Source organism: Petromyzon marinus, unplaced genomic scaffold (genome assembly GCF_048934315.1).
Source record: "Petromyzon marinus isolate PM22_M1 ecotype Great Lakes invasive population unplaced genomic scaffold, UKy_Petmar_22M1.pri1.0 PM_G_Scaffold_88, whole genome shotgun sequence".
NCBI classification, from domain to species: Eukaryota; Metazoa; Chordata; class Hyperoartia; order Petromyzontiformes; family Petromyzontidae; genus Petromyzon; species Petromyzon marinus.
The window spans coordinates 271102-284565 of NW_027423044.1; the positions used below are offsets into that span (position 1 = coordinate 271102).

The 13464-nt window shown below is 47.8% G+C and overlaps 1 protein-coding gene across 1 annotated transcript; it reads left to right on the forward strand.

The window, feature by feature from the left end:
* Positions 1-270: 270 nt before the first annotated feature.
* LOC142921730 (MAD2L1-binding protein-like) lies at positions 271-10689 on the forward strand. The gene is made up of 3 exons (XM_076063045.1): positions 271-332; positions 5551-5857; positions 8262-10689. Exons 2-3 carry the CDS (start codon positions 5705-5707, stop codon positions 8775-8777), a joined length of 669 nt encoding a protein of 222 aa, XP_075919160.1. The 5' UTR covers positions 271-332; positions 5551-5704; the 3' UTR covers positions 8778-10689.
* Positions 10690-13464: the final 2775 nt, after the last annotated feature.

The window sequence follows — 13464 nt, forward strand, 5'->3', positions numbered from 1 at the left end:
ACAGGTACCCAGGGTGCTCATTTGAGGCCGAGTCGACCTAGGGGACTCCCAGGACCGGTTCAGAATGATCGTCACTGACGGTGTTGTCCGTGAGCAGGAATCGAACTCGGGTGGGCCGGGGTCGTGGGGTGACTCGCTGACCACCGCTCCTCCCCCCCCACCCACCCACTCACGCGCACGCGCGCGCATTTCGCACGAGGCGGCCACCGATTGGTCCCCCCAAGAGGGGGCCGTCCTCAAGGCCACTCCCCCACCCCCCCCCCACGTGGTCCTGTAGACCACGTGACACGCCTCGAGGGCCTTCACTCCGTCAGTAGCACTTGGCAACGCTGGTAAGCACCACAACACTTTTATACATTTATTATTAACTTTTATTTATTATTAACTTGTATTTATTATTAACTTATATTTATTATTAACTTGTATTTATTATTAACTTTTATTTATTATTAACTTATATTTATTATTAACTTATATACATTATTAACTTTTCTACATTTAAAATGAACTCTACATCACCGACATCGATTAAACAACACTCGGTGATTAGTGACTGCGGCTGCCTTAGAGAGCCCGAGGTGTTATCGTCGATTGTTTAATGATATAAACAAAATCTTTATAATAATTAAGGTCTTAAATGTTAAAAGTTACAAGTATAATGAACGTCTTGCGAGCTTTTAGACGTTAACTTTGTTGTTGGGGGTTTTCCCGCCTTTTTTTGCGCTGGAAAATCAATTGGAGCATAACAAGATGTGGTTATTAATGATAATTATTACAGTACTACTAATACTGTATTCATCGCTTCTTTTATCGATCCAAATCGGAATGACATCGACGCGACCGAGTTGGAAGATGGCTTTAGAGCGTTTTGGTGAGGAAAGTGCGATGTTATGTAATAGTCGATAACGCCTTGTTAATAATAATAACAACAACGTACAGTGGTACCTCGGTACGCGTCGTTAAATCGTCCCAGAAGGTAGGAGGACTTATACCCAAAATGACGAACACCAAACGCAATTTTTCCCCAAAAGAAATAAAGTGAAAGGAAATAATCCGTTCCAGAGTGTAAGAAATGATATTTTATATGGCATATTATACATTAGTGGAGTTGTATAATATAATGTAGACTCTACTTTTGATTTAAAGATGTCGTGACTGCAGTAATTCTTATTCTTAGCTCTTTCGGTAAAGTCACGTTGAAGGGAAACAATAATAATATATATAAAACAATATATTGTTTCCCTTCAACGTGACTTTACCGAAAGAGCTAAGAATATAGACTCTACTTATTACTAAAATGCATACACACATTAAAATAAATGCATAAATAAATTGAAATAAAAATAAAATTTAACGTCACTTTACCTCGCTGAGAGGAGTTGATAGCCTACGAGGATGGTGGTGAGGAGGAGGAGCAGGAGGAGATGTTATTCTTTGGAAGGAGAATTCCCCTTCCATTAAAACTTCAGGAAGCTGAAATTCTGGGGGATTTTTTTTAAATCTCATGTCTTTTTTCTTGACTCGGCCCTGGTTGAGGCTCACCAGGTTTGAGTTTTACTAAAAGCCTGTCCATTGAAGTTTGTTTTTTTGCCTTCTAAGAACGTTCCTGAAGTGTGACATTGTCTGGTCATTCCACACAATACTCTTACGGCCTTGTCAGAGCTTTATTGGGGTGGTATTTTTCTTGCAACACTTTGCACTTCCATGCATTTTACACACGTTTCTTTAATCAGTGAAGTGGGGGCTTCCTCTATCTCCTCCTCGCCTGAAGAGAGTGCCTCCATCTTCACCTGGTGTTCCTCCCTCTCAAGCTGCCGCAGCTCCTCAGTGGGTGCAGCTCTTCCTTGTGCTCCTCCACTAACTCCTCCACATCATCATCACCATTGACCTCCAGGCCCATGGACCTGCCCAGAGAGACAATATCCTCCACAATAGGCACAGCCTCAAAGCCCTCAAAGTCCCTTTCAGTTACGGCTTCTGGCCACAAATTCCTCCAGGCAGAGTTTTTTTACTTGCTTCCTGCCAGGTTTTTGTGTATAAGAGTTATATATATTCTTAGCTCTTTCGGTAAAGTCACATTGAAGGGAAACAATAAAATATATATAAAACAATAAAAATTCTCATGACGTTTCGACCATAACACAAACGGTCGTCATCAGGTGCGTCGGTTTGCATTTATTTATTTTTAACGGTGTATTTATTTATAAAAAAACGTCAGCGCCACGCGCAGCGATTTGGCAGTTTATTTAGAAGGACGAGTCCATCTATGTTCTGAAAAGAGGAGGGGGGAGACGAAAAATTAATGTATGCTGTCTGAAAGCCACTGTAAGCGTGAACAATCAATTAAGACCTGAAATGGCTTAGCAATCATTGGAAAGATTTGATTAACTATTTCAGGTCTTAATTGATTGTTCACGCTTACAGTGGCTTTCAGACAGCATACATTAATTTTTCGTTTCCCCCCTCCTCTTTTCAGAACATAGATGGACTAGTCCTTCTAAATAAACTGCCAAATCACTGCGCGTGGCGCTAACGGTTTTTTATAAGTAAATAAATACACCGTTTAAAAATAAATAAATTAATGCAAACCGGCGCGCCTGATGACGACCGTTTGTGTTATGGTCGAAACGTCGTGAGAATTTTTATTGTTTTATATAATTTTTATTATTTTATTGTTTCCCTTCAACGTGACTTTACCGAAAGAGCTAAGATTATGTTTGAAACTTGTTTGGGCTTTGGTGTAAGCAGATGTGGTTTTTGTACCACTGCCTCTACTAAACGTAATGGCAGTGTTTTCATTGCAGCAGGATATATTTTTAATCGATCACCACGCTCTATGACTGCGTGTCGTCCTCTGTTTTGTTCAGTAAAGCTCAAGTGCCAGGAATGCAGAAATAAATCACTTGAGAAATTGCGACGAGTCCTTCGTACCTCAAATGCCAGACCCACGTCAATCTAACCTCCCCTCAACGCTTCACCGCAATTGTCTTTCCCCCAGCACCTCCGATTAGCACGCTTGGCGACGTACGGTGCGAAAGATATTCTGCGTAATAAAATGACCTCGCCACAATCATCCCTAAACTCGGTCTGACCTCACAACAATCACCCCTGTCCTCTTTTCACCACAAGCCTAACCTCCTGTAAAGGCATGCCCTAACTCCAGCCCATCGGTCAACGCCTTCCACAACGCATATATTTATTACTATGATTGTTTACCGACTCGAGACCTTTAATACCACAGTCATTTCAACTTGTAAGGCGCCGCTGAGCAGTATTCACTCTTGCCGAGAGAGGGCGGGAGGAGGAACCACGTGTTTTGTGTTTTTATGTTGTGGTTGCACCCGATTCAAGAGCCAGATGGCTCACAGGGCTATACCAAAAAATAAACTGGACTGAAACTGAACCACAGACGAGAGGCTGAGCCGGTGAAGGCGTTATCGGCCAATTCATGAGCGTTTACATCTGGGAGGGAACGAGCATACGGGGGGAGAAGCCCTTCCATGCAGGTGGGGCCCGTGGAGCCCACAGCTTGGCTCTGCAGTAGCGCCTCCTTGCGAGCCAGGGCACGGGCTCACTGCCGACACCCACGGGAAGGGAGTTGCGCAACGTCCGCGTGCGATGATTCACCAACCCTGGCTGGGTGGGAGGGGTTGATTAGGTGGGGCGAGGGGTGGAGGGTTGGAGGGGTGGGGGGTTTGAGGGGAGGGGTAAGGGGGTTTGAGGGGTTGGGAGAGTTTCATAGTTTTCATTTATTTTGTATAGCCCTGTGAGCCATTCGGCTCTTGAATCGGGTGCAACCGCAACAAACAAAAAAACATGAACAAGAAAACATCTTAAAGTGACTTTGTGCATGTGCAAACAGAAAATACAGGGAAAAAAAATCAAAATATTGAAGGGAGTGGAGGGGAGGTGAAGGGAGGAGTTTGGTAATGAGTAAAACTTAGCAGGACCCTCTGGCTATGCACAAACCCCTCCCCTCGACTCCCCCTTACCTCATCATTGGAAACCTCAATTGCCAGTAACAAAATATGATCATTGTTTTTTTTTACCCTTTTATCTGGCAACAAAACTGACACCTTTTTTTACAAGGAGTCATGTTTACATTGACCACAATACCTGCGGTCGGAACGCAAACAACAAAACAACAACTCTGATAATGTATGTGGCACAGTCCTTGAAATTGATTGGTCCACACCCGAGACAGCTTTCTTCAGAGCCTCGTCTCACATGGTGTTGGACCAGAAGATGCCAAAAGGCGTCACACAACTCAAAGACAATGCACCATCAGAGTATGAGAGCTCGGGGTAAGCATTTACACCATTGGAAACCTCATTTGCCAGTAACAAAATATGATAATTGTTTTTTTTACCCTTTTATCTGGCAACAAAACTGACACATTTTTTTACAAGGAGTCATGTTTACATTGACGACCCCCCTCAACCCCCCCCAACCAATCCCTCCCCTCAACTCCCGCTAACCTATTCTCAGCTCTTTCAGACAGCAAACATTAATTTTTCGTCTCCCCCCTCCTCTTTTCAGAACATAGATGGACTTGTCCTTCTAAATAAACTGCCAAATCGCTGCCCGTGATGCTAACGGTTTTTTGGGTTTTTTAAAAAGAAATAAAACACCGTTTAGAAATAAATAAATACCGACACTTCTTTCAAATGTTTCTTGCCGTTGCTTTTCACACCTGATGATGACCGTTTGTGTTATGGTCGAAACGTCGTGAGAATTTTTATTGTTTTGTATATATTTTATTATTTTATTGTTTCCCTTCAACGTGACTTTACCGAAAGAGCTAAGAATATGAATTACTGCAGTCACGAAAGCTTTAAATAGAAATTCCCCCTTACCTCTCCACGCAACGCCTCTCACCACCCCCCTCAAACCCCCCCAACCAACCCCTCCCCTCACCACCCCTCTAAAACCCCCCCAACCAACCCCTCCCCTCACCAAACCCCTCCCCTCACCAAACCCCTCCCCTCACCCAACCCCCAACCAAACCCCTCCCCTCACCCAACCAAACCCCTCCCCTCACCACCCCCCTCAAACCCCCCCAACCAACCCCTCCCCTCACCAAACCCCTCCCCTCACCCAACCCCCAACCAAACCCCTCACCAAACCCCTTCCCTCACCAAACCCCCCTAACCAACCCCTCACCAAACCCCTCACCAAACCCCCCTAACCAACCCCTCCCCTCACCAAACCCCTCCCCTCACCAAACCCCTCCCCTCACCAAACCCCTCAAACCCCCCTAACCAACCCCTCACCAAACCCCTCCCTCACCAAACCCCCCTAACCAACCCCTCCCCTCACCAAACCCCTCCCCTCACCAAACCCCCCTAACCAACCCCTCCCCTCACCAAACCCCTCCCCTCACCAAACCCCTCCCTCACCAAACCCCTCCCCTCACCAAACCCCCCTAACCAAACCCCTCACCAAACCCCTCCCCTCACCAAACCCCTCCCCTCACCAAACCCCTCCCTCACCAAACCCCTCACCTAAGCCGCGCCCCTTCTTCCCGTCGTGTCCTTTTCCGGTGGGTAGGCCACGTGACGCCGTTTTGAACTGTTCAGTTTATTAACTGTGAGACGACTAACGGGCCAGCGGAGCCGGGCGAGCGAGGGGAGTGAGAAGAAGAGGAAGAAGAGGAGAGAGGAGGAGGAAGGAGAGGAGGAGGAAGGAGAGAAGAGTGGCGGCGATGTCGGCGCGGCGCTGCGAGGTGACGGTGCGCGGCGCCGTGAGCCAGCGGAGCCTTGGCGCCCTGGTCTGGGAGATCTTCGCTCACGCCCTGTACCAGCGCGGTCAGCTGCCGCTTCCCTACCCGCAGCTGCTGCACTTCCACAGCCACCTGGTGAGGGGAGTGGTGAGGTGGGGGTGGAGTGTTCAGGGGTGGAGTGTTCAGGGGTGGAGTGTGCAGGGTGGAGTGTTCAGGGGTGGAGTGTTCAGGGGTGGAGTGTTCAGGGTGGAGTGTTCAGGGGTGGAGTGTGCAGGGTGGAGTGTTCAGGGGTGGAGTCTGCAGGGGTGGAGTGTTCAGGGGTGGAGTGTTCAGGGGTGGAGTGTTCAGGGGTGGAGTCTGCAGGGGTGGAGTCTGCAGAGGTGGAGTGTGCAGGGTGGAGTGTTCAGGGGTGGAGTGTGCAGGGGTGGGGTGTTCAGGGGTGGAGTGTTCAGGGGTGGAGTGTGCAGGATGGAGTGTTCAGGGGTGGAGTTTTCAGGAGTGGAGTGTTCAGGGGTGGAGTGTTCAGGGGTGGAATGTGCAGGGTGGAGTGTTCAGGGGTGGAGTGTTCAGGGGTGGAGTGTGCAGGGGTGGAGTGTTCAGGGGTGGAGTGTGCAGGGGTGGAGTGTTCAGGGGTGGAGTGTGCAGGGGTGGAGTGTTCAGGGGTGGAGCGTGCAGGGGTGGAGTATGCAGGGTGGAGTGTTCAGGGGTGGAGTGTGCAGGGTGGAGTGTTCAGGGGTGGAGTCTGCAGGGTGGAGTGTTCAGGGGTGGAGTCTGCAGGGGTGGCGTGTTCAGGGGTGGAGTGTTCAGGGGTGGAGTGTGCAGGGTGGAGTGTTCAGGGGTGGAGTCTGCAGGGTGGAGTGTTCAGGGGTGGAGTCTGCAGGGGTGGCGTGTTCAGAGGTGGAGTATTCAGGGGTGGAGTGTGCAGGGGTGGAGTGTTCAGGGGTGGAGTCTGCAGGGGTGGAGTGTGCTGGGTGGAGTGTTCAGGGGTGGAGAGTGCAGGGGTGGAGTGTTCAGGGGTGGAGTCTGCAGGGTTGGCGTGTTCAGGGGTGGAGTGTTCAGGGGTGGAGTGTGCAGGGGTGGAGTGTTCAGGGGTGGAGTGTGCAGGGGTGGCGTGTTCAGGGATGGAGTGTGCAGGGGTGGAGTGTTCAGGGGTGGAGTGTGCAGGGGTGGCGTGTTCAGGGGTGGAGTGTGCAGGGGTGGAGTGTGCAGGGGTGGAGTGTGCAGGGGTGTAGGCTTTGAGGGTTCAGCAATTTGGGTTTCGGTGTGTGGGCGCAAGGTCACCGATTGGTTTAGACCTGACCCCGGGTCGTGTGTGGAGGCGGAGCGGCTGTGGACGCGAAGGGTGGACACGAGCGGGCTACATTCGACATGAAATTAAGGTTTTAATAATTTCGGTGATGTTTATACAGTAATAGAAATCTCCATATATATAAAAGGCAAAGTTGTGATTGTGTGTCTGTTCGAAATGTTTAGCGTACTTCCCGACATGCAACAAACTGGAAATTTGCCATGTGGGTACTTTCCAGACTGTACACCATGCAAAAATTATAAAAATACACTTTCTTATTTTTCGGAGGGGGATTGGGGAGCTCAATAATGCATTTATTTTTTGCACGGCAAGTGAGCTGTGATTTCAGTTCTGTCACGTGACCCACGCATGTGGAAGCGTAACGCATTGTAGTGTAGTGGTTAGCGTTGTCTGTGTTTGTGTGTCTGTGTGTGTCTGTGTGTGTGTGGAAGAGTAACGCATTGTAGTGTAGCAGTTAGCGCGCCGCACTACAAACCCGGCGACCCGAGTTCGATTCCCGCTCACGGCCACCACGATTATTTGAACCGGTCCTGGGCCTCCCCTAGGTCGACTCAAACGAGTAACTGGTGTGGTGTGTGAACATCGCCACTGGGGAGACAAAGACGGCCGGGCGTCCCGGGCGCAGCCAGGTAGTCAAGCTAGTGAGATTATAAAAAGTAAAGATACATTTTATCATTATGGCTGGTGTCCTTCACGTGTTAGATGATGCTGTACCCATGGAGTACAGTCGCTGAACTACAGCATCTCTTAAGGACTCGTACATGTGGCGATGGTGGCGAGGTGGCAGTTTAATGTTGGATGGGGTGATAGTCGATGTTGCTGCTGATGTTAAATGTGATGGTGGAGGTGAATGTGATGATGGATAATATGTGCCGGATATAGTGGTGGTGATAGTATGGTGTGACAGGTGACTGTTGCGATGTTTGTGGTAGAGGCCGACCGAAAACGAAACCAGACCGAAAGTTAAAAATTTACTTTCGGCCGAAACCAAAACTATGCCGAAAGAGGCCATTTGCCAACTTTCGGCGCCCAAACCGAATTTCGGTCGGCCTCTAGTTTGTGGTGACGGTGATGGTAGAGGTGGATATATTGATGTGGGACACAACGTAATAATGCTGGACGTGATGTTTATAATATCCGCAATTGCATCTCAGGGCAGCAGTTCTGTTGGTGGCTGAAGACCGTGGCTTTCGTCCTGGTGTGAACGCCTCCCTCCCCTCTTCCCTGCAGGCAGAGGTGCCCCCCAGGTTAAGGCAAGAAGCACGCATGCTGACGGCCCTGCGCGAGCTGAGCGGCCACCTGGAGACGCTCTTCTCCCTGTCGCACGTGCCCCGGGTCCTCATCCTGCTAGGGCCGAGCCCCATGTCGCCGCTTGAGCTCTACGAGCTGGACTTCCACGAGCTGGCGCTGGGAGGCAGCGGCGATTCACTGTGCCACGCTCGCTACAGCCGCCACGTGTTTCACTCACTCTTCGTGCAGAATGTGTTTGGCGAGCCGCGCGCTCTGCCTGTCACCTCGGCCACACTGCTGCTGTGGGCGCACAGGGACTGCGGCGTCGACTGGTTCAATCCCAAGCTCAACTACAAGCTGCCCAACCGCGGGAGGAGGGTCGTCGTCGCGTTTAGCAACAGCCTGGAGGAGCCGCTGGGCACGGCCCTCGGCCAGCCATGCGAGAACGACTGCGTGTGGTTCCAGGCCCCTGTGGCCATCAAGGGCGTCCTGGACAGTGGGTCAGGCCAGGGTTAGAGGGGCTGATGGATGGGACCAGCTAGGCCAAAATTCTAGGGATACTGCAAATTTTAATATTACTTATTTCAATATTATATCTGAATCTCCTTCCTTATGGTCAATCAAGGCCAAATATTAAAGATTCTGCCGTAAACGTATTCATCCATTAAATTGCCTAGTCTCACGTTTATATTTGGGGCAGTGCGAATTCACGCGCTACGTGGTTTTAATTTCGGAGCCGCAGTTGCACACAGGAGAGTCTCTGATTCGCAACTTGTGCATCGGGCGTTTGCAACTCGCGTGCTTCGTGTGGGTCCGGGTATGTGCTGCCCCGTTGTTCCCATGGCAGTTGGAAGCCAGGGAAGTCGAGCTGGAATATAGTGCTTGCAAGGGTGTCCAGGGTATGGGGACACTTTAGTACATCGTACGATTCAAGGTCTGCAATAACACAATTTTTTTTGTTCCTGGGTAGTGAGTGTTATTTCCTAATTGCTTATGCCTCAAAAGTACAGAAAATGGCTATTATTCCCCACAAACTTTGCTTTTGTGACCAGGAGAGTGATATTTAGAAATTATCCTATTTTCCAGAACATTCCAGATAGATTCAGTGCTGAGTAAACTTGTAGTAACTTCTAGAACATTCTGGAACTTTCCAGTAATATAAATAGTATAAATACAGGGGCCTTAAGCCCACCAGTTCAGTTTAGTTCCAGCTGCCTAAGTGGATACATATCTGCATTTTTCTGAGATGGCATCAAGAGGCTGCAAGCATCCGGCAGACGCATTTTGCCATGTCTGCGGCCAATTTATCAAGACAAGAGCGAAAAAGTACTCTGTGGAAGCATTACATATACATACACAGATACTCAGCTATTGTGAAAGCCTGGTGGGCCGTTTGCCCATTTCTCCACTAACAAAATTATAAGAGGCTTGCAGAAGTCTAAAGAGTTAAGAAATTGGGGAGTAAATATTTGATATAAAAGGTTCCCGAAAATTGTCGACCCCCCCCCCTCAAAAGCAAAGTATGTGCTTTGGTAACAAAGTTTGTGGGGAATAATAGCCATTTTCTCTACTTTATAGGCATAAGCAATTACGAAATAACACTATCCATTTCCAAAATAACATCACATTGTGATAATCTATACTGATTATGGTTTTTAAAATGTTATTTCCTGATTATTTTGTGAGATAAACTTTGTCATAAAAGTTGTCAATTTGTAGCCGTTACCCACAACATTGGTGCTTTGCAAAATGTCATGCAGAGTAATTGAACAGTGCTGGTTTTCATGATAATGTTAATAGTTCATTTATTTAATAGTTTTTGTTTTCATTTTACCGAAAGCATATACATGGTGAATGTTATATGTTGAAAAGTTTTAATGTTTGCAAGACTCATAGGCTCATGCTGGATGAACTGCAGTGGAAAGAGTTTACCGGTCTTTATTGGCACTGGAAGCCATCAAGGGTATAAAGACTGTCAAGGCAGCAGGCATTCGGACATCTGCACTGAACAGTTAAAGAATGTTGCACTAAAAACAAGGGATTGGCTCTTGAGAATGTTAAATTTCTTTGCTCATACCCAAGACACGGAAGACTTGTCACGTTTCCAAAGCCAGGAAAAGACCCATCTGACCCTAAGAGCGTCTGACCAATGTCCTTGTTCTGCTACCTCTTCAAACTTTTTGAGAGACTTATCTTGAAGCAGCAATCACCTATACTGGAGGAACAACTCTTTCCAGAACAATCTGATTTCCAGCCGCGCAAGTCCTGCACTGGCCAAGTGCTAAACCTCACCCAGTACATAGGAGACGGTTTCAAGAACAACCAAATTACTGGTGTCGCCTTGGTCAACCTATCAGCAGCATATGCCACTTGTTAACCAGATGTGTGTTAAATTTTAGTATTTGGGTGCTATAAATTTCCACATACACCGCTTCGTTGAGCTATCAGTTATGTCCAGATGGCTTTTGAAAAAGAGCTATATAACTCAGCAGGCCTTACCTGGTAGAATAAAACATAGTTTTAAATCGTGTTTTTACAGTCGCTGCTAAACCCAAAGCATATTACATCTACAGACCATACCCACCCTACAGCCTGTGTTCAAACCACAGACCATGCTCAACCCATGAAGTGTGTTCAATCCACAGACCATGGTTAACCCATGCAGTGTGTTAAATCCACAGACCATGTCCAATCCATTGCGTGTGTTAAATCCACAGACCTGTGTTCAATCCACCGACCATGATCAACCCATAGCGTGTGTTAAATCCACAGACCATGTCCAATCCATAGCGTGTGTTAAATCTACAGACCTGTGTTCAATACACAGACCATGCCCAACCCATAGCGTGTGTTAAATCCACAGACCATGTCCAATCCATAGCGTGTGTTAAATCTACAGACCTGTGTTAAATCCACAGACCATACCCAAACCATAGCGTGTGTTAAATTTATAGACCATGTCCAATCCATAGCGTGTTAAATCTACAGACCTGTGTTCAATCCACAGACCATGCCCAACCCATAGCATGTGTTAAATCCACAGACCATACCCAAACCATAGCGTTTGTTAAATCCACAGACCATGCCCAACCCATAGCGTGTGTTAAATCAACAGACCATACCCAAACCATAGCGTTTGTTAAATCCACAGACCATACCCAAACCATAGCGTGTGTTAAATCCACAGACCATGTCCAATCCATAGCGTGTGTTAAATCCACCGACCTGTGTTCAATCCGCCGACCATGCCCAACCCATAGCGTGTGTTAAATCCACAGACCATACCCAACCCATAGCGTGTGTTAAATCCACAGACCATACCCAACCCACAGCGTGTGTTAAATCCACAGACCATACCCAACCCATAGCGTGTGTAAAAATCTACAGACCATACCCAACCCATAGCGTGTGTTAAATCCACAGACCATACCCAACTCATAGTGTGTGTTAATCCACAGACCATACCCAACCCATAGCGTGTGTAAAAATCCACAGACCATACCCAACCCATAGCGTGTGTTCAATCCACAGATCATACCCAACCCATAGCGTGTGTTAAATCCACAGACCATGTCCAACCCATAGCGTGTGTTAAATCCACAGACCATACCCAACCCATAGCTTGTGTTAAATCCACAGACCATACCCAACCCATAGCGTGTGTAAAAATCCACAGACCATACCCAACCCATAGCGTGTGTTAAATCCACAGACCATACCCAACCCATAGCGTGTGTTAAATCCACAGACCATACCCAACCCACAGCGTGTGTTAAATCCACAGACCATACCCAACCCATAGCGTGTGTAAAAATCTACAGACCATACCCAACCCATAGCGTGTGTTAAATCCACAGACCATACCCAACTCATAGTGTGTGTTAATCCACAGACCATACCCAACCCATAGCGTGTGTAAAAATCCACAGACCATACCCAACCCATAGCGTGTGTTCAATCCACAGATCATACCCAACCCATAGCGTGTGTTAAATCCACAGACCATGTCCAACCCATAGCGTGTGTTAAATCCACAGACCATACCCAACCCATAGCTTGTGTTAAATCCACAGACCATACCCAACCCATAGCGTGTGTAAAAATCCACAGACCATACCCAACCCATAGCGTGTGTTAAATCCACAGACCATACCCAACCCATAGCGTGTGTTAAATCCACAGACCATACCCAACCCATAGCGTGTGTAAAAATCCACAGACCATACCCAACCCATAGCGTGTGTTCAATCCACAGATCATACCCAACCCATAGCGTGTGTTAAATCCACAGACCATGTCCAACCCATAGCGTGTGTTAAATCCACAGACCATGCCCAACCAATAAGCGTGTGTTAAATCCACCGACCATGCCCAACCCATAGCGTGTGTTAAATCCACAGACCATGCCCAACCCATAGCGTGTGTTAAATCCACCGACCATGCCCAACCCATAGCGTGTGTTAAATCCACAGACCATACTCAATCCCTGGTGTGTGTTAAATCCACAGACCATGCCCAACCCATAGCGTGTGTTAAATCCACAGACCATGCCCAACCCATCGCGTGTGTTAAATCCACAGACCATGCCCAACCCATAGCGTGTGTTAAATCCACAGACCATGCCCAACCCATAGCGTGTGTTAAATCCACAGACCATACCCAACCCATAGCGTGTGTAAAAATCCACAGACCATACCCAACCCATAGCGTGTGTTAAATCCACAGACCATGTCCAATCCATAGCGTGTGTTAAATCCACAGACCATACTCAATCCCTGGTGTGTGTCAAATCCACATACCATGTCCAATCAATAGCGTGTGTTAAATCCACAGACCATGCCCAACCCATAGCGTGTGTTAAATCCACAGACCATACCCAACCCATAGCGTGTGTAAAAATCCACAGACCATACCAAACCCACAGCGTGTGTTAAATCCACAGACCATGCCCAACCCATAGCGTGTGTTAAATCCACAGACCATGCCCAACCCATAGCGTGTGTTAAATCCACCGACCATGCCCAACCCATAGCGTGTGTTAAATCCACAGACCATACTCAATCCCTGGTGTGTGTTAAATCCACAGACCATGCCCAACCCATAGCGTGTGTTAAATCCACAGACCATGCCCAACCCATCGCGTGTGTTAAATCCACAGACCATGCCCAACCCATAGCGTGTGTTAAATCCACAGACCATGCCC